Below are 21,817 nucleotides of genomic sequence, written 5' to 3'. Positions count from 1 at the left end.
TCGAGCCAACGTCAATCGCACCACCGCTAGTGTCTGTCGATCGAGTACCTTCCACTTACCCTCTTCAATGTCAGCCGGCTTTGCAGACAAAAGTTGATACAAATTCTTTTAATATAAGGTGTCTTCTATTTGCATCTTCCAATATCCAAAATCTGTTTTATCAAACTTCTCAATTCTGATCTTTGCATCCTCAATTGTTAATTATTTTAGATCTAGACAATAAACCAACCTAGCTCTTGATACCACTTGTAAGTTTTATTGACTATCAATCTAGAAACAATAGCAAAAAATAATAGAACAACAAATAACAAAGCAAGAAAGAACACACAAGAACTTTTACGTGAAAACCCAAGAACTGGGAGAAAAACCACGAATATGCACTAGAAATCGATGAATATTCAAAAAAGATTACAAAAGAGCTCAAGAACTCTCTCTATAGCTTTTTCTCTCTCTAATATGTGAATAATGATGATTAATGACGAATTAGGGCATCTATTTATACCCCTCCTTCGAGAAAACGCGTTTTACGGACTAAACACCGAACCACCAGGGCTGCCCAGACGAAATTCGCCCGACCGGGCGAGATTTCACTTTTCTTAAACAGCTTGCGCGCCCGACTAAAAGTGCCCGGGCGAAATCCGCCCGGCCTACACGGGTGAGGCGCAACACGAAACAGTTTCGTCAGTTCTTCGTAAAACAGTCATAACTTTCTTGTTTCTCAGCGGAATTGGGCATATGACATATTGTTGGAAAGCTCTTGGAACAAGCTATCACCTCCAATTTGAATCACATCATACCATTTATATATCGAGAGATATGTGCATTCAAAGTCAGCCTTATGTCCAAATGACATTTTCCCTCTACGCAACCTCGTCTCCACACCCATACACCTTCATGAGCTCCATATGATGCCATATACCCAACATGCTTCTCACAAAAATAAGGAGAAATTCACAAGAGGGGGCCCAACTATTACTCATTTTCTTTATAGATCCCAACTATGGATTATGTCCTGCAAGTCCCAAGTTTACCATCTTGTTTTTTTTTTGTAAGTCCTAAATTACTTATAAACAGTTTAAAAGGTAAGATTTTCAAATATTAACCCCATTTCATAGGTCTTTGTTACTTGCTGAAAGTGTAACAAAGACGGTAAACATTTAAAAAATCTTACCTTCTACACCAGTCATAAGTAACTCATGACCTATGAAAATCACGAGATAGTAAACTTGGGACCTATAAGGAATAATTCATAGTTGAGACTTATAAAAGATAATGGGTAATAGTTGAGCTCTCTCTTGTGAATTTTTCCAAAAAAAAATTATAAGGTTGTTTTTCACAAAATGTCACTTTTAAAAGGTTGTTTATGAGAAGAAAAAAAAAACTCATTTTTAATGGACGATCCAAAAACTTGAGAGCAAACAAAAACGAAAAAAAAAATAGTTTTTAACTAAACATGCACATGAGTATTGACTTATGAAGAGTCAAGTCCAGAGAAACAAATTATCCACATTACCAGAAACACACTCTACTCTGCCTCTTTAATTTAACTCCCTTCGCTAGTTAGTTATGACTTGTGAGCATATCACACAAGTAATCAAAGACAATTTCATCATAAAAATGCGATGTACCAAATAATGTCACAAAAAATGAAATTATATGCAACAAATTTAAGACTACAGTTAATAAAATAATCTACCACCAAAACAAACTCACCTCAAAAATCACGAGGCAAACTACCCCGAAATCTCGAGCCTCTTGCCACATTCAACACGTGGTACCTAAGCACTATGATGTGTCTCTATTATGGAAAACAAAAATCAAACAACTTTTAAACATGATTTTTATAAATCGATAGTATCATTCAAAAATATCACCCGTACAATTATCCAGCAATTATCCGTAATAGAAATAAAATCAAATGGCTCCACAAGAAGAAGCGTATAATTAGTCCCCTAAGAGGCAAAGATCACAATGTATCAGTAAAAACAATTGTTTGTTGTTTTACTTTCAATGATTTGAAATTTATCTCTTGTTGATCTAGCTTGATGACAAACATCACAAGCTTCATTCAGCAGAATAGTTTTGCACCAAGAGACAGAATTACTTGTCCGCATTGGACTTTCTTTACAAATTTACATATAAATTCCTCATCGCGACTACAATTTAATTTCCAGCTACCAAACGACCTGTTAGTGGCAAAGGGTGGAGACACTACAGCAACTAGACAACTCTCCCCTAGGCTACCGCTCGAAGCCAAGGTTTCTGTCCTTTGTATATCAAGCAACATTAGTCATTTTTGTAAAAATAAAGCAGCAACCTATACAAAAGAATAATCCAAGAGGGAAATCACCTCAACGACTCACCTCGCAAAAGATCAGATAGGAATCTCACAATATTCAAATTTATAACTGTTGCTCGAACATGAGATTTCTCCTGAAATTACCTGTTCAATCCAAAGATCTTCTAAAACCAGGAGTGAATATCTGCCCAACTGCATCAACTGCAGAAACACTCCACCTTTCCACATGTCTGACAATCTGTTCAGTTTTAAAAAGAATTGTTTAAGGTTTAGAATATGACACTGCTTCTCAGATGTAAAAGATCTATACACTCACTTTATATTTATCATTCAAATCATAGATTGTACTTCCTTCAATGGCAATCAGAGGTCTCCATGGAAGCTTTAAGTAGGTCCTTCAAAAACATAATCACAAAAATGACTGAAGAAACATAATAGCTTCTAAGTCAAAATAAAGAACTTAAAAAGTATGACGTAAGTCCAATATGCTAAGGCTCCGTTTGGTAGGGCATAAAACGTTTTCCTGGAAAACTGTTTTTCTCTATTTTCAGTTTTACATTGTTTGGTTGGCAAAAGAGTGTAAAACCATCTTCCCTTGGGGTAAAATAACTCTCACAATGATGGAAAACCATTTTCGCTTCAAAATGAAGGGAAAATTGTTTTCCTTATCTCTCTTGTATATTCCACTTACCACCCTCTTACTTTCCTTTTCATTTCCCTTTCATTTCATCATTTTTCTTACATGTAACCAAACAACGGAAAACTAATTCTGGGATTCTGTTTTACATTGTAAATTGTTTTCCATGAAAATAATTTTACACTAAAAATGTTTTACGCCCTACCAAATGGAGCCAAGTGAAGTAGATCCCATAATGAATATTACAAACTTTATTGTCATTTTACGGACAATCAAATACCATTATGAAAAGGGTATAAAACTTGTCGACAAGAAATTAGGCACCCTAACGAAAAGTTGCATCCAGATTCCCGAGCATTATACTGGCATGTAATAAATGGAGAATTATTCCACCACAACCATACATACTAGGAACAGCATTACAACGAAGACATCATTTATTCACTAGAACTGGGCAGTATAAATTACTCGAGTTAGATAGCAAAAAGGTAAACACCTTAGGCTCCAATTTGCCAATACAAAATCACTCCCAGCATCAACGCCCTGTGTATAGAGTTAACAGCATCATCATCAACAAAGGAATTCATGATATATATGCCAGCTGCAAACCAGTAAACAGGTGAAACTCCAATAAGAAAATATCAGGTTAAAGCTATAATTACAGTGTGTTTCTGTCTAGAAATTAAGGTTAATGATCTGTGCTGAACAAGTCCTTAGGTCCGAGCTGGGCTGGTTATCAGTTCACCGGAAACCTGCAAAACACAGAAAAACTACCCCGGGGGTTGTTCCGGGATCGCCCCTCCGACGCTCAAGTCAGTTGATGATTGAGGTAGAGAGAGAATCTAGAGTGAGAAGCTCAAGTTAGTTAGGTGAGTATTCAATACCTTTGCATTGATGGGACAAGAGGTATTTATAGTGGTGAGAATTTCCATAAAGTGGTGTGCTGGACGTGACAGCTCACTTAGGGATTGGTGATACCCTTTCATTGGATGATTCTGGTGGGACCCACGATCCATAGGTGGCGGTGCCACGTGGCATGATTTCCTTGGAGGGATTTAATGGGCCCAAACATTTAGCCCCACGCCGGGAAGGGGCAGAAGGGCCGTCCGACCGGGTGAAGCCCCTTGGTGGCGTAGAATTCCCTCATCTGACTAACCTTAGCGGGGAAAGCCAGAAGGAGACCAGGTCGGACATGTGCCGACCAGGTCTTAAATCCGCAAGTCCAATTAGACCGACCTCCCTGGAGGGAGATCAGAAGGAGACCAGGTCGGGAAGGAGCCGACCAGGTCCATGACATTCGCCGGTTCAATCAGGCCGACCTCCATGAAAGAGGACCAAAAGGAGACCAGGTCGGGAAGGCGCCGACCAGGTCCAAGATATTAGCCGGTTCAATCAGGCCGACCTCCGTGAAAGAGGGGGTCAGAAGGAGACCAGGTCGGGAAGGCGCCGACCAGGTCCTCTTAGCCCCAAGTAGCTCGGACAGGGGTTAAAAAGCCCTGGAGAGACCGACCAGGTGCTCCCCAGCACTTAGCCACATTGGCTAAGTGAAGGGAACAAGCAGGGACCTGGTCGGGCAAAGGGTGATGAAGCCCCAACTTGACCGACCGGGTTCCGGATTGGAGGGTGTTGCTCGGACAGGGGCTAACAAGCCCTGGAGAGACCGACCAGGTGTTCCCTAGCACTTTGCCACATTGGCTAAGTGAAGGGAACAAGCAGGGACCTGGTCGGGCAAAGGGTGATGAAGCCCCAACTTGACCGACCGGGTTCCGGATTGGAGGGTGTTGCTCGGACAGGGGCTAACAAGCCCTGGAGAGACCGACCAGGTTTCCCTAGCACTTAGCAACATTGGCTAAGTGAAGGGAACAAGCAGAGACCTGGTCGGCAAAGGGTGATGAAGCCCCAACTTGACCGACCGGGTTCCGGATTGGAGGTGTTGCTCGGACAGGGGCTAACAAGCCCTGGAGAGACCGACCAGGTGTTCCCTAGCACTTGCAACATTGGCTAAGTGAAGGGAACAAGCAGGACCTGGTCGGGCAAAGGGTGATGAAGCCCCAACTTGACCGACCGGGTTCCAGATTGAAGGGGTTGCTCGGACAGGGGCTAACAAGCCCTGGAGAGACCGACCGGATGCTCCCTAGCACTTAGCAAACTTGGCTAAGTGAAGGGTGCGAGTAGAGACCTGGTCGGAGCGGGTGATGAGCCCCAACTTGACCGACCGGGTTGGAATTGACGCTTGTAAAGCCCGAGAGGGTGGCTTTGAGCTGGAAGCCATTGGCCTGCCACATGGCGCTTCTCAGCTGGGTAGTTGAGCTGGATGGGACTTTCTGGAAGTTTTGACGTTTCATCTTCCATTGGCCATGTGGAGGTATCTGATAGGTTTATGGAGAGACGCGTCCCGAGGCACGCCTATATATTTGTACGGAGAGGAGAGAGAATTCATTTGTGCAAAATCTTCTAAAAAATTCTTCACTTTCTCTCTCTAAAAGCTCTCGCTTCTCTCTAAGTTTCTGCAATTTCTCCGGTTTCCGTCGTCCGACCAGGTACGCTCTTGCTTTTTTAGTTTTATTTCGCTTTTTCTTTTCAATAACCTCGGCCGACTCCCTTGTCAATACAATAATGGGAGAATCGTCCGAGTCGGTGACACCTCCGACCTCACCTCCCTACAATCGGTTCGGGAGGTGAGGGGGATGGGAATAACGTTGGTGTCGACCTTAATAAGTTGCCCCGACCCCTCGGCCGTTCCTGACGCGGTTCTGCTTCCGAGCCCCTCATCGTCACTAGAGGAAGAGGCCGAGGACGCTGTTCCCTTCCCTTGGGAAGTGTCCCTGGCCTTTTCTTCTAAAGCCAGTTACTTAGATAAATACCTTGCTGATGGTGTAGTGAGGGTGACGATGTCGGATAGCGAAGATGTGTCAACCTCGGGCCGACCGGAGTTTCCTGATCCGGATCCGAAGGGAGGACCGGGGTCTAAGTTTCCGCTCCCTGCTTTGATGAAGGCCATCCTTGAGGACCCGAGGGGGCAGGCTGCAAGGTTTCAGATAAGGGACCCCTATATGCTTGTCCGACCAGAGGCCCATCATACTGTTCTCACTCCCCCTCCGGGCTGTACCGCGGTTTATTACAAGTCTATGGAGATGGGGCTCCGGTTTCCATTGACTTCCTTTGTGAAGGAACTCCTCAACGCCTACAATCTGTGCATGAGTCAAATTTCTCCGAACTCTTGGGGAAGTATTGTTGCTGTTCAGACAGTATGTGCTATGCTGAGCGTCCGACCAACCATCAGACTATGGCGTAATATGTTTAAGCTGGTCGAGATGTCGGCTGGGGACAATGGACCAGGTGGTGGTATTTTCAAGCCCGACAGGGCTACAAGGTGGTGCTTGACTTGCCCACTTCTCAGAAAGGGTTTAGAAGAGAGTTTGCCTTCTCTTTTTCGGAGGGGACTGGGGATCCCTACAGTCCGACCGGATGTCGAACCCAACCACGAGCTTAACTTTAGGGTTCCGAAGATGTCCGAGGAGGAAGCCATTGCGGCTATTTACTTACAAACCGAGGCCCAAATAGTTCAAGGGGGGGAGGTTTATGTTGCCAGCAACTGGATACCGAGCTGCCGCTTGTTCAAGAGCGAGCACTTGCTGTCGGCGGTCGGACTAAGCCGGACATTTCCCAGGGGTAATCGGCCGAGGGGGTTGTTTAACTTGTTTTTGTTTGTACTTGCAATTTCTCATATTTGGTTGTTTTTGCAGCTTGCTCTTTGACACGTCTCCTCGAATCCGATCCCGAAATGGCCGAGAAGTTGAATTATGCGGCAATGAGGGCGGCCCACTTAAGGCTGAGTTGAAGGCAAAAAAGATCGGAGTCCCCAACCCTCCAAAGGTATGTCTCGGGTTTGGCCGAGTATCTTTCTTGCTAGTTCCGAGCTGATCTTGAAACTTTGCAGGATCCGTCGAAGCCCAAGGCTTCGAAGAAAAGGAAGGAGCGGGATCCGCAAAGGTGGCCAAGTCCGAGAAGGCGCTGGCCAAGGCTCAGGATGAAAAAGCTAAAAAAGCCAAGTCCGTTGAAGTCAATAGTCCCCGACCTGAGGACCGGGTGGAGAAATCCGAGGGGACTCATATTTCTGTCCACTCGGAGGATTTCCGACCTGTTCAGAGTCCTCAGTATCGCCGGCCGCTCGCGGCCCCCATGACGACCCGGAGGAGCTTAGCCTTGCCCTAGCTAGGCCTTTTGGCGAACTGGATGCCCAAGGACTCGACACTCGCTGGACCAACGCTGTTGAGTGCCTGTACAGCGCTTCCGACCGGGAGTACATCGCTCAGACCAGTGGTCCGGAGGAGACCAATGACTTGTTTCGCAGTTGGGCTGAGGTGAGTTATCTTCGGCTGCTTTGTGAACTTTGCTTAGTTTTTACACTGACCATTTGTTTTGTTATTTAGTTCTCCGCTCGGCTGGTCAATGTGGCCAGGAACAAGGCCATTTGGCCGAGAAGGTTTCTGACTTGGAAGCCAAGGGCAAGAAACACTTCACTGCGCTCCACGCCGCCGAGCAGGCTCAGAGGGTAGCCGAGGCGGATCTCGCCCACGCCAAGAGATGTATCGCCCGGGATCAGGATGATTTCAAGGCTGAGCGGGCGCAATGGGATGAGGCCAAGCGGAAACTCATCAAGGAAAAGGATGAGGCTGTGATCGCCAAGGTTGCTGCCGAGGCCCAGGTAGCGGAAGCGCAGACCAAAATCACTGATCTGCAATTCAAGTTGGCCGAGCTGGAAAAGGCCTCGAAATCCGAAGATGAGTGGTTCGCTGGCTGGAAGGAGACCAAAGCCTGCGAATTATTTTCAACGAGGTCGGATCTACCGCCCAACAGATGGGGGTAGATGGCGCCCTTAAGAGGATGAAAGCGGCCCTGAGAGATCGCATCCTCTCTTCCTTGGTCCGAGGTCATGGGGAGCTACGAAGCTCTTCTGAAGGAGGAGGATCAGGCCATCCTCTCGGAACTGCATATTGGCCTCTCGGATGATGACGATGATGATGATGAGGATGCGGAGGCAGCTGAGGAGATCAAGGCCAAGGGGTGGCCAGGTCTGAGGAGCATAGGAGTACTACATGATCAGACCGACCCCCTGTAGCTTAGGCTTTGTTTGACTTGTATTGTTTTTCTTTTTGTTTACCTTGGTAGTACCAAGGTTTTAGGATGTAATATTTTTCTAATTTAATGAAAGTCTCTTTTATTTTATCCGAGCACCTTTTATTATTGTCATTGCAATTTTTGCTTCAAGTATAGATTCTCGAACTGGTTAAGTTTTTGCTTGATAATGCTGGTCGGATTTAACTCGAACAACTTGGTTGAAACTGGTTAAGTTTCGAAGAATATAGTTGTCGGACTAAATTCGAGCACTTAAACTGGTTAAGTTTAATTCGAAAATTGAAATGACTGGTTAAGTCTTTTTATTAACTTAGAAGATTGACTGGTTAAGTCTTACAAACCGAGTGACTACATGCCACGTCTGGCCAGTATCTCGGCTATATGCCCCTAATTGCAATTGACTATACATAGTATTTCTTTAGGTTGTCTAGATTCCATGGCCGAGCAAGTGGTATGCCTTCAGGATTCTCGAGCTGAAATGTACCAGGCTTGATGACTTGGTTACCTTGTAAGGACCATCCCAGTTGGCCCCTAGCTTGCCTTTCAGATGTGATAGCCCGTAGCTTCGACTTTCCTGACCACCCAATCTCCGAGCTGGATCGGCCTTGACTTGACTCGACGATTGAACTGCCGAGTGACTCTTTGCTTGTAGCGGATCGACCTTAACAATGAGTTGCCCCTTGTTTCTGGCAGCAGGTCGAGATTGACAGGCTTTCTTCTTCATTTTGCTCGAAGTCATAAAAGGTGATCCGAGGCGATGGGATACCGACCTCTACGGGCAGTACTGCCTCACTACCATAGACCAGTCCGAACGGGGAGTGTCCTGTTGCTTCCTTTACCGTTGTCCGAGCAGACCACAAGACTCCAGGTAGGTCGTCCACCCAAGCCCCTTTCGCTGCGTCAAGTGATTTTTTGATCCCCTTGAGCACTATTTTATTGGCCGCTTCGGCTTGGCCGTTAGTTTGTGGTCGGGACACGGCGGAGAACCTGGTCTGTATCCCAAAACGGGCACAATATTCCCGAGTTGGTCCACTATTAAATTGCCGACCATTGTCCGAGACCAGGGCTCGGGGAACTCCAAACCTTGTGATTATGTCCTCAAATGAAGGCTTGCACTTGTTTGTCAGTGATGGAGGCAAGGGGTTCGGCTTCAGTCCACTTGGTGAAATAGTCTATGGCAACTATCAAGAACTTCCGCTGACCCGACTGGTGGGAACGGGCCGAGAGGTCCATGCCCCATTTGTCAAATGGTAAACTGCTTGAATGGGATGAGGGGGGTAGCGGGGATCTGGGAATATCCGAATGGATTTGGCAAGATGGACATCTCTTAACCAATTCTTGTGCATCTGCCTTGAGGGTAGGCCAGTAATACCCAGCCCTTAGAGCTTTTCCTGCTATGGTTCTCCCCCCTTGATGGCTACTACACGCCCCTTGGTGTATTTCCCTTAGGATGTAATTTCCCTCTTCAGGGGTTACGCATTTCAGCAATGGGTGCGTGTATGACTTCTTGTAGAGCTGCTCGTCATGCCATAAGAACCAACCTGCTCGGTGCTTGATCCTTTCGGCTTCTTTGACATCTGTTGGGAGGACTCCATCCCTTAAGTATCCGACCACCTCATCCATCCAAGTGGCCGTTCGTCTAGAATCAGCTGTTCTTTGGCTTGATGCTGGGCTGGCGAAGCACCTCCCACATGATAGTCCGAGGGGCTGACCCCTCTGCTGAACTAGCCATACGAGCCAGAGCGTCGGCTTGCTGATTCTCCGACCTGGGTATGTGGCTGATACGGAAATGGGAGAGTTTTTTGATGGACTCTTGTGCCTTAGCCAGATACATCCTCATATTGTCCTCCTTGGCCTCGTACTCCCGGAGACCTGACCACTATAAGCTGTGAGTCTGATCGGGCCTCAATGGCCGTGGCTCCTGCAAGAATGCACAGCTGAAGTCCGAGGATGAGTGCCTCATATTCCGCTTCATTGTTCGACCCCAGGAACTCGAATTTGATTGCATACTCCATTTTTTCTCCGACCGGGGGCTTAAGCACTAGCCCCGCCCCACATCCTGACTTGGTGGAAGAGCCATCCACGTATAGCTCCCACTCTTCATTCTGGCCGACCGGGGGCCGAGTTGTGCATTCAGTTATGAAGTCCGCCAAGGCTTGAGCTTTGATGGCCCTTCTGGGCTCATATTCCAGGCCGAAATCAGCCAACTGGTCAGCCCAATCAGTCATCCGACTGGAGTGGTTCCTGCTTTCTATGACCTTGCGGAGAGGCTGTCCGGTAAGGACCTTGATTTGATGGGCTTGGAAGTATGGTTTCAGCTTTCTGCTTGCCATGACGAGGGCGAAGACCATCTTCTCCACCTCACTATATTTCGCTTCTGCCCCTCGGAAGGCATGGCTTATGAAGTAGACCGGGTGCTGCGTCCCTTCCCTTTCGGCAACAAGAACAGCACTTAGGGCGTATTCGATACGGCCAAGTACACAAACAATGTTTCCCCCGGCAAGGGGGACATGAGCTTGGGAAGAGTTGATAGATGAAGTTTGAGGGAGGCGAAGGCTTCTCAGCTTCTTCGTCCCAGCGAATCTTTTTCTCTTAAGGGCCTTGAAAAAGAATAGGCTCTTATCAGCCGACCGTGATAGGAACGTCCAGGGCAGCTAGACATCCGGTTAGGCGCTGCACTTCCCTGACGTTCCGGGGGATTTCATTTCCAGAACTGCCTTGATCTTGTCGGGGTTGGCCTCAATACCCCTTTCATCTACCAGAAATCCGAGGCACTTACCCCCTTTCACTCCGAAGACGCACTTTTTAGGATTGAGCATCATACGATACTTCCTCAGTGTGCTCGCGTCTCCCTCAGGTCGTCGGATGATCAGAGTGGGCCTTGCTTTTGACGATCATGTCGTCAACATATACCTCGATGTTCCGACCCAACTGATCACTGAAAATTTTATTAACTGTCCGCTGGTAGGTGGCTCTGGCGTTTTTCAGTCCGAATGGCATCATTTTATAGCAGTATACCCCTTGCGGGTGGTGAAAGCGGTATGAATCCGATCATGTTCCGCCATGGGAATTTGGTGATAGCCTGCATTAGCATCCATGAAGCTTAGAAGGGCATGACCAGCTGTCGAATCGACTAACCTGTCTATTTTGGGCAGAGGATGGTTGTCTTTCGGACAGGCCTTGTTCAGGTCTGTAAATCCACGCACATGCGCCAAGCCCCCTCGGCTTTTTCACCATACCACATTAGCTAGCCATTCCGAGTACTGGCATTCCTCAATGAACCTGCCTCGAGCATTTTTTGACCTCCCTGCGGCAGCTTTGCACCTTCCGGACCTTGATGCCTTAGCTTTTGCTTGACTGGCTTGTATCCCTCTTAATGTTCAGCTCATGACACATAATTTTGGGGTCAAGCCCGGCATCTCTGAGGCCTCATAGGCGAACACGTCCTGGTATTCCCTGAGCACTTGCACTACTTGTGCTCTTGTTTCTGGGTTTAGGGCCTTGCCCACTCTTACAGTCCGACCGGGTTCTGTCCCGATCTCTACTTCTTCGTCTTCCTCAGCTGGCTGAGGTCGTTCGTACTGCTTTTGGGGTTTTCTGTTATGTACACCCCCAAGTTCCTTGGTGAACTTTCTTCCCTTTTCCTCTTCTTCGAGTCCTCTTGGACGTCGATCTCAGTTCTGCTCTTTAAGCTATTAACATAGCATTCTCGTCCAGCCTGCTGATCTCCCTGAATTTTTCCGACCTTCCCCTCATCTGTTTCGAACTGCATGAGGAGTTGGTACGTGGAGATAGCAGCTTTTGTTTTGTTCAGAGTGGGTCGCCCATTATTATGTTGTATGGGAGGGGATGTCGACCACTAGAAAGTCGATCGGTAGGCTTCTGCCTTTGCCTTTCTCTCCCATCCGAGTAGGGAGCTTTATCGATCCCACGGGTTGTACCGAGTTACCCCCGAAGCCTATGAGTGGCTGGTCGAGTGGTATGACATCCTCTTCGCTGTATTTCAGCTTTTTCAGGCACTCTAAAGTTATGATGTCAGCGGACGACCCACTATCAACCAAGACTCGCCTTACCCGGGAGTTGGCTACCTTGAGCTCGATGACCAGGGGTCATCATGTGGGTACGCTGACTGGTCGACTGGATTCCCCGAAGGTCATCACAGGACAGTCCGACCGGCTTGGTTTGACCTCAAGTACTTGGTGCTTGAGGTTTTGGAGATGAGCTTTCCTGGCTCGGCCGGTTAGGCCTCCCGAAGCGAAGCCACCCGAGATGACCCCAATGTAGCCTTCAGTGTCCCCACTATTGGACTGACCGACCTTCTGCTTCCCCTTCTCTTCACTCGTGTGCTTGAGGTAGCGGTTCAGCTTCCCCTGGTCAGCTAGATTGTCCAACCCTTTCTTCAGTCCCTACAATCTTTTGTGGTATGACCACATTCCCGGTGGTACTCGCACCACTGGCTTTTGTCCCTCCGGTAAGCTGAGGTCCGGATGGGTTGGGGATTGGGCAGCATGGACTTGTGCTTGATGTCCAGGTATATTTCCCTTCTGTTTTTATTGAAACGAGGGTCGTTTCCATGATCAGTGAACCTATCCGACCTACCGCCCGTTTTCTGCTGTTTGGACTGATCCCGGTTATTTCCTTCTTCCTTCTCTTCTCTCTCCCTCTTCCGAGTGGCGGCAAATATCCGCCGCTTGGAAATCTTTGAGCCTTTGCCATGGCCTCTGAGAAGGTTTTGACCTCACTTTCAGCCAATGTCCATCTTAGCCGGCCAGGTTGTAATCCGGACATGAGAGCAGCAAAGGCCACAGCATCTTGTAGGTCGGAAACTTTCAGGGACTCCTCATTGAATCTTTTTATGTAGTCGGCAAGACTTTCGTTCTTCTCTTGCTTGACCCCCATGAGGTGCAAGCTAGTTTTCTTTTGCCTCTTTCCGGCCACGAACTGATGGGTAAACATATCCTCGAGTACGGTGAAGTCGGTGATGATTCCGGCCGGCAATTCTTGAAACCAATTTAGCGCGAGACCTTTCAGTGTGGTAGGGAAGAACCGACACCATGTGGCCTCGCAGCTGGTCTGCACACTCATCTGGGCCTTATACGTGGCCATATGATCTTCCGGGTCGGTTAGGCCCGCGAATGGTTCAATAAGTGGCGTTTTGACTTTCCCCTGGGTAGGGGTGTCAATGATTTCTCGGCTGAACGGGGTCATGAACTTGAGACTCCCGTTGCCGAGCTTTAGCGGTTTGGACTGAGCGGAGTCACCGTGCCCCTCGCGCTGAGCAGCCTTACGATCCAGGAACTGACGAGCATCATATCCCTGACTGCGGCGTTTCTCGTTGAGGATATTCGAGCGTCTTCCGGTTTGCGGCCAGGATTTCCCCTTGGCGATCTGGAGACATGGGTCTCCTCCCTCCGGAGAGCTGCTTCCCGAGGGCCGACCTCTCGCCCGCAGGGGGCGCTCATCTTGCCGAGAGGGGGCCTTTGAGACTGAGTTCTCTCCTTAGCAGCTGACCTTTGCCGGTTAGGCTGGTCAGAAGGGAGCGAGGGTTTCGCTCTTCCCTATGAGAGGGCCTCTGGATATTGTCCTCACGTTGCTGGAGGTTGAGCTGGTTATGCCCTTGCCCTTGCTGGAGAGTGGTCAGCATCTGCATAATGCTTTGTTGCAAGGTTTGTTGCAGCTGAGCTGCTATGAGTGCAATGTCAGCTGTGAGTAGAGGTTGGGGTCAGCGCGTTGTATTTCCCGAGAGGGAGAAGGCTGAAGTTCCTGAGAGAGCTCCAGGTTAGGGTCCAGTGTATGAACCGATGGGGATCTAGTTCGTGCTGACCTCCTTGGTTGGGGTGAGGGTTCCCTCTCAGTTTGTTGAGGTTGGGTAGATCTGTTACGGGCGTTCTTGGAAGGTGCCATGGCTGACTAGCACTGAGATTAAGTCCTGAGTAGCAAGAGAATCTTTCGAAATGGTGGCGAAGTAACTTTTTGTACTGTCCCCACAGACGGCGCCAAACTGTTTCTGTCTAGAAATTAAGGTTAATGATCTGTGCTGAACAAGTCCTTAGGTCCGAGTTGGGCTGGTTATCAGTTCACCGGAAACCTGCAAAACACAGAAAAACTACCCCGGGGGTTGTTCCGGGATCGCCCCTCCGACGCTCAAGTCAGTTGATGATTGAGGTAGAGAGAGAATCTAGAGTGAGAAGCTCAAGTTAGTTAGGTGAGTATTCAATACCTTTGCATTGATGGGACAAGAGGTATTTATAGTGGTGAGAATTTCCATAAAGTGGTGTGCTGGACTGACAGCTCACTTGGGATTGGTGATACCCTTTCATTGGATGATTCTGGTGGGACCCACGATCCTTAGGTGGCGGTGCCACGTGGCATGATTTCCTTGGAGGGATTTAATGGGCCCAAACACAGTGTATTATATAATCACCAAGCAATAAGTAATAAAGGAAATAGTGAGGGTTTTCATTTTCCAAACAATTGAAGTCTTTTAGGAGTAATATTTTCTTTGCCCGTTTCTGTTTCTTTTGGCATATAATGGACGCTAAGTACACAGATGCTTCAGCAATGAAATAGTCTAGTTTGAAGATCAATAGCCAAGATTTAAATTTCATAAATTGTAGCATAGGAAAAAGAAAAAAAGAAAAGAGGGAGATAAAAACCATTTACTTTCTGACTTTGCAAATCATTGAAGTCAGGCCTTCACAGGTTCATCCAGGCTTTCCATCAAATAGGAAAGCAATGATGTGAGGTTTTGACTCAAACCAAAATATTTCTTTCTCCGATGCTTTTGCTATGTATATGGATCTGGCTTTCAGTTTCAGATCCCAATTTTGGAGTTTGAGAACTCAGTCTTATGAAATTTGTGTCAACTAGGCTGCATCAGGAACTGAATCTTAATATTTGGGACACTATATTTTCAAAATTAGTGCGTACATGAATTAGTAAGCCTTTGCAGTGCACTATCTAAACATGAGTGAAGACTGAAGGTGAGAGTGGGGTGACACAGAGAATGTAGTCAAGACTAAAGAGACCGGGCAAATACAGAAAGAAATTTAGTATACGGTTAATCAATAGTCAACAAAATGTAAAAGGTTTCAATCCTCATTAGACTTCTATTAGACAAAGGTCTATACATAAACAGGAAGTGCCTAAATTATTTTCGAACTTTCTTTAGTACAAGCAAGGTTTGCTTAAAAATAGGTGCAACCAAGAGACAGAAAATGAATATATTTACGTAAACATAAGTACCAAAATGACAGTAATTACCTTTTCAATGCTTTTGAGCACAATAGAGGGTTGCTCAAAAAACGGTACCAGCAATTTCAAATTACGTGAATACAAATCTCTTCCTGATCCACAAATCGTGAAAAAGTCAGTTTATTTGAACTAGAGACTTAATGGTGCACCAGTTTCATATCATCAAAGGTACTAGTCATGTAAAACCTATGAGCCCCTCACTCCAAAAACGATGGCCAAAGATATACAATCAGAAGTAAAACAGAACCTGCTTCATAATGCAAGAAAAGAGCAATTTGGTACGTCAAAATTCGAATCATCTAGTCCATTTTTTACAGAAGGAACAACTTCAACTTTGTATTACCATGGCCTAAATCAAATGTACCAATAAATTTTTAATCCACTAACCAATTTGCTGGCGAAAAGTAGTTCACTAAGTTATTGCATTGACACGACCTGGCAAGGACAGGGGTAAATATAAACCATTCCTGAGACTTGAACTTCCAACTAAAAACTTCATGCTGCTAAGACCACAAGATAAGATGGGAAAGATAGGGTGAAGAAACAGAGAAGAGAAGTATAGGGGTGTGATATATACCTAAATGCAGTAAACCTACTGTTCAAGCAGTAAAGGTGAGGTGATCCCCTTGTGAATCTCTCGTCTGAGAACTTTGACTCAGGGAACTTGGGTCAGAGATAAGTATCGGTCTAAACGGCTTCAACAACATAATTAGACCTTAAACCAAGTTGTATTATATGGGCTTTGTCCTCTATTATCCTAATTAAGTTAGTTTCATGCTTATACATTTAAGTTTTTCCTGCAACCATGTCCATATTTAACCATTGTTCCCTTGTCGAAAAGTTTAAACTACACAAAGTTGGGCTTTCAGTATGACAGTATGAATATGTACGATATCTACTTGAATATGACTCCAATATTCAATTATTGATAACATAGCTAAGCGAGGGTCCAAGAGAATCCCCCAAAAACAGAAGCCTTAAGGTAATGACATCACAAACTGTGGAGAAATATAGATAGCTTGTAGCAAAAGTCAAATACAATAGTGACAAAGTGTTATATACATAAACCATCTAGTACCAGAGATTGTAGAGCCCATTATTACCACGGAAATTAATGGTTGGATCTTCAAAAAGACAGTCCTCAGCATAGATTGAAGAGGTAAAAATCCCTGCATTCACCGTACATTGTTCTCAAATCTCATGCGTGCTTGTTGGTGTGAGTCTAAGAAATCTAATTATATCATCAATGATCAGTACAAGAGGCAACCATTATTCAGTTGCAGACATGTGAAAGACGGTTGAGGCACATAAATCATCTCTACGTATAGATATGCAAAGTATCACTTAGGAGCATCTGAATGGTCAAGCATATGTAAAAAGTTTAAAGTTTCTGAAGAGAAACTCAGACCTCATTGTAGGTCCCACCCTACCTTAACAAAAAAACAGACCAGGTTGTGGCTTTGTGGGCAGTGACGGAGGATGCAAGCGGTACCAGTGCTACCCCTGATTTTGAAAATGTGGGCTTAAAGATAAACAATTACTTCAAAGTAAGGAGATGAGAGTAGTAAAGCAAAACGTTATGGTGGGCTTCATGTCCCCAAATAGAATGAGTGAAATGAATAATTATTTGTGAAACACATTACAAATGAAACTGAGTAAACCTTTAATGAAATAGATGGAGTATATATTATTTTTGGAACAGTCCGGGACTTGCAAATGCGCGTTCCTAAATAGTTATTGCAATTTTACAAATTATTTAGCAACTTTTGAGTTTTTATACCATTAGATTTCTTCGGTGTTATGATACCCCTAGATAGAAATCTTGCACCAGTCGCTGCTTGCGGACAGGTTAAGATACCGTGCACGTAGTCTACTCAACAACTATATTACGATAATCCCATCAAAAGTCCGCATAACAATACTTTCAAGAGCAAAATAACACCATACATGATTACTATAAAATCTTCTGTATATCACAAATTTGCTAGTGTATTAAACGACACTACAAAATTTGCAACAATTCTCGTTTCGCATATAATTCAGCATTCCCAGGATAACTTTCCTGAATCAATATTCATAACAATAATGACAATTTTTCATGAATTGCAATATCAAAGAAAAAGCAAGAATTCACCTGTAACAAAATAAGCATTTTCATAATCAGACTTGAGTATAGCCAATATATCATCAACCCCATAAACCAATAACTCCTCTTCCTCTTTAGATTCCACCATATCCATTCTACAAAATTAAAAAATTATCAACAAACTTATCATTAAAGAAAACAAAAAAAAACACAAAAAAAAATGAAAACCCTAAATTCTCAATCAACCTGAAATTATAGAAAGAAAAGAAACCTGTTAGTATTACCGACAAAAGAAAAAATCCTAAGGAATTCGGTGACTCCATTAACAGCAAATTTGAGGAGTTTTGGTGTTTGTTTTTTTGATATGCGATTAGTTGAAGGGTTTGAACAGCATCTAGTGGTATTGGTGATCTGCAAAATTTGGCAATTTAAAGATCAGAAATAAAATTCGGCAAGAGCGAAAAAAAATACGTTGCAAAGGGTTTGAATTTGAACAAATGAGATTTGATTATTTTACTTTGGAGTAGTAGGTTGTTGAAGTAATGACGGCGGAGGAGCAAATTCCCGCCATATCCGTTAGATAGTTGAAGAAATGATGGGAAAGCACCTGAAAGCCACATTAGAAAGAATTTGAATGGATGAGGTTTTAAGTACCGGGTAGAGGTTGGATAAGGTCAAAATGTTACTTAGAAATTTTATGAGTATTTGATGAGTCCGTTTTTGGAGGGACGGTCTCACGTTAGTGTTAATGTGAGACCGTTGATGTCATGCTGACATCACGCGCGTGCATCAAACCAACAGTATAATTAGTTAAGCGCTTGCACCTATTAGTTATGCTACCCTTCAATCGATTCTGGATGAATTAGTTAAGCATTGAAGTATATTAGTTAGTCGCTGGAGTATATTAGTTAATCGCTGGAGTATATTAGTTAAACGCTGGAGTATATTAGTTAAACGCTGAAGTATATTAGTTAAGCGTTGAAGTATATTAGTTATATCATAAAAATCAAATTATAATGCATTTTATTGGCCATAACTTCAATATCATAAAAAAACTAATGCACTAATTCTATCATAAACAGGCCTCCAAAACAAACCCATCATGCTCTTCTTCAATAAGTCAGACAACAAAGAATTGCAACAAACCAAACTAGGGCAAAAATCACCATCTTTAACACACAAAAACACATTAGCAGCTTCAATCAAAAAACTCTTTTTCTTAAAAACATTGATCACTGTATCAAAGAAGAACAACCAAAATTGAGAAAGAAAACAAATATTGATGAATGTGACCAGTTGAAGAAACCCAGAAGTTTAGTTGGATCAAAAAACTGATCATGATGAAGAACAGATTGAATAATATATGGGTTATTTAGCTATTTAGTGATGTTTGAAGAACCCATTAAAATTTCCCAATTGTTGTGTTTGAGAAGTGTTGAAATTTCTTCAACATTTTCGCCATTGGAGAGATTCAAGGTGGTGAAGAAATTGCAGGAGATAATCTGGGTTTTGTGTGAAAAACAATAATAACTAAATACCCAAATATCATAAATGTATATCAGAAAATAGTAACTAATAGCCAGAATCACAATTATCAACCATAAAACCATAAATGAAGGCCGAGGCTAAGAATTGGAGGAAAAACAGACTCGTCTCACGTTAGTGTTAACGTGAGACGGTCTTTTATAATACTTTGCCGTGTTTGATAAGGTAGTGGACTAGTGGTTATAATAACGAGTAGAGTTAGGGATAAAGATTTGGTAGAGTTTGTGAGACGTTACACAAGTTAATGTTTCAATATGTAAACTAGCGGTCTAGTGCAAAATGCAATTTGATAGTTAAGCTTTATTTTAATTTATTTTAAAAAGTTAATAATAAATTCTACGAAAGACCCAGATTTATCTTTGATCTTGTATTCCAATCTTCTCGCTTCTTTCATACTACCACCGATACTTTCTAATAATTATACTCTCACTTTTGACACTATTCAAAAAATTTCCTTTGAGTATAATTTTTGATTTATGGTTAAGAGAAGATATAGTCATGTGGAGCCTTATTTAATTCGTCTCGATATATACTGTTAGGGTGCGTTCTCTTCAGCTTATTGGCCCAGAACTTATCTGAACTGAACTTATTGAACCTGAACTGAACTTATTGGAACTTATTAAACCTGATTGGACCCGATTCAACTTATTGGACATGATTAAACCTGATTGGAATTTATTGGACCTGATTGGAACTTATTGACCTGATTGAAACTTATTAGACCTTATTGGCCCTAATTGAAACTTATTAGACCTTATTGGATCTGATTGAAACTTATTAGATCTTATTGGATCTGATTGAAACTTGATTGACCTTATTAAACAAAAAAATTGACCATTAATAACATAATTATTACCCCTAACGTAAATACTACCCCTCAAAATTTATTATGAAGTAATAATTATTAAAATTCGTCATTTAAAAGAAATTATTTTAATTATCTCTTATGATAATTAATTTAACAAAAAATATTTACTATTTATATAACATAACTTTCACCACTAATATATCTAATAGTCTTGTTTTGATTTTATAAAGCACTATTAGAAAATAAAAAGTTGCTTAACATTTATTGCAAACAAGTTAAAATTGGCACATATGAAAAATTCTCACTCCACTTTCATTTACGTGAAGCTAATAGTCATATGAATCATCAAATAATAGACAATAATACAAGTATAATACTATACATTGTGGTACTTTAATAAAAAATTCTAATAATAACATAATCAGCTAATAGTAATATGAATAATAAAATAATAGACAATAATATAAATATTTAATAAAATAATAGACACTAATACAAGTATAATACTTTATAATCATTGTGGTACTTTAATTAAAATTCTAATAATAACATAACCAGCTAATAGTGATATGAAATTATGAATAATAAAATAACGGGCAATAATATTATTGTTAATTAAACATTGACTGTTTGGACCTTATTGGACCCGATTAGACCCAATTGGAACTTATTGGACCTTATTAGACCTGATTAGAACTTATTGCACCTGATTGGAACTTATTGCACCTGATTGGAACTTATTGGACCTTATTAGACCTGATTGGAACTTATTGCGCTGATTGGACCTTATTGCAACTTACCTGAACTTATCTGAACTTATATGAACTTATTGGACCTGAAAGTTAATTTTTTAAGTTGAGGAGAACGCACCCTTAGAATAAAGGCTCAAAGTAGTGCATTGACAATTTGACATGCATAAAAAGTGTAAGTGTAACTATTATTTTGGAATGGATGTAGTACTTCATTATTCATAGTGTTAAGTTGATAAATTTTATTGAGAGCTAATAAATTTGTAATGCTCCTTTTGTGGAATATTTTAATTTTTGTAATAAATATAGTTATCATTACTTATGTTGTATACTTCTCTTTCATATGTGTTTTTTCAAAAATCGGTTGACATATATACAAGCAAAGGACTTATTAATAAAAAAATTAATTTATATATTAAAAATTTAATATATATTTTCTAAAAAGACAAAATCATGAGTTCATTTGTATTATTATTGTTTAGTTATCGTCTCTTTCATATGCTAATTTATAATCAAATGTTTGTAGTTAATTTTATAACTATATATACTTATTTCGTTGAGTTTTGTATTTTTAACAGCTATCATTATTAAGCACTTGGATTAACTAATTTGACAACTAACCTCTGACAGCTACTAGTTGATCTCTGAACCCTACTCCAACCGCTAAAAGCTACAACAATAGTTAACAGCTACTATAACCACTAGTTTTGCTAAACAGATTCGTAGAATAATATACTTTGCACCAGCCACCAAGTATTATGTGAAATAGTAAGCTTTTATATGATGTAGTATTTTTATTTATGAAATATCATTATTTGTAAGATATAGTCAATCTATTATATAGACATAGTTAGTTTTCTCAAAATTACAAAATAAAAAAAAATTCTAGCCTCCTCTTCTTCCCTCCCTCCTTTTCCTCCTAAAACACTCTAATCATTTTGTTCTAGTTAGGGGCTCCATCATTTTTCCGGTGGTGGTAAGCCTCCCAATTCTTCTTTTTCTCTTCTAGTTTTTATTGCTTTTATTATTAATAATCTCCCATTCTTTTTTTTATAGTGTTTTCTACCCAATTTTTTGATTCTTTCTCTCTTTTCATGAAAGTGTGGAGTTTGCTTATATTTTCTTCCTATATTGAAGTTTAAAAAATGGTATGAAAAATTGTTCATATTGATTGAAGTTCAAGAACATCAACATAAAGGTATTATAAATTTGAATGCAGTATGAATGGATAAATCAAAAAAAATTCTTCTCAAAACTATTTCAGAATGATAGACTTGGCCATCAATAGCGGCTTGATTCA

The 21,817-nt window shown here is 42.5% G+C and overlaps 1 protein-coding gene across 13 annotated transcripts; it reads right to left on the bottom strand.

Annotated features, from left to right (window-relative positions):
* Window positions 1-1,817: 1,817 nt before the first annotated feature.
* On the bottom strand, window positions 1,818-18,068 carry LOC104890919 (uncharacterized). Of its 13 annotated transcripts, none has more exons than XM_019249009.2 (9): window positions 17,933-18,068; window positions 17,700-17,826; window positions 17,464-17,570; window positions 16,408-16,498; window positions 15,339-15,421; window positions 3,433-3,479; window positions 2,616-2,694; window positions 2,444-2,537; window positions 1,818-2,317 (listed from the first exon to the last, which is right to left on the bottom strand). In XM_019249009.2, the coding sequence occupies exons 1-8, from the start codon at window positions 17,984-17,986 to the stop codon at window positions 2,448-2,450; spliced, it is 678 nt and encodes a 225-aa protein (XP_019104554.2). In that variant the 5' UTR covers window positions 17,987-18,068; the 3' UTR covers window positions 1,818-2,317; window positions 2,444-2,447. The 13 variants fall into 13 exon arrangements, 12 of the variants coding, with proteins under 12 accessions (XP_019104554.2, XP_010674836.2, XP_019104553.2 ...); XR_008969082.1 differs by lacking the exon at window positions 1,818-2,317 and adding an exon at window positions 3,217-3,298 and having other exon boundaries at window positions 2,466-2,537; window positions 3,405-3,479; XM_010676534.3 differs by having other exon boundaries at window positions 1,818-2,537; window positions 16,433-16,498; window positions 17,687-17,826.
* Between the last annotated feature and the right edge of the window lie 3,749 nt (window positions 18,069-21,817).

The sequence above is a fragment of the Beta vulgaris genome, chromosome 4 (genome assembly GCF_026745355.1).
Source record: "Beta vulgaris subsp. vulgaris cultivar EL10 chromosome 4, EL10.2, whole genome shotgun sequence".
Classification (NCBI taxonomy): domain Eukaryota; kingdom Viridiplantae; phylum Streptophyta; class Magnoliopsida; order Caryophyllales; family Amaranthaceae; genus Beta; species Beta vulgaris.
Note: the sequence above shows the minus strand (reverse complement) of the source record. Positions and strands in the feature narration are given on the sequence as shown.

Excerpts from the sequence above, each read along its gene's own strand:
- LOC104890919 (XM_019249008.2), bottom strand. The coding sequence starts at position 17,986 with ATGGCGGGAATTTGCTCCTCCGCCGTCATTACTTCAACAACCTACTAC. Across the intron at positions 15,422-16,407 it reads AATGGGCTCTACAATCTCTG|GAAGAGATTTGTATTCACGT; the intron begins GTACTAGATGGT and ends TTTGTGGATCAG. Across the intron at positions 2,695-3,432 it reads TTGGCAAATTGGAGCCTAAG|GACCTACTTAAAGCTTCCAT; the intron begins GTGTTTACCTTT and ends ATGTTTTTGAAG.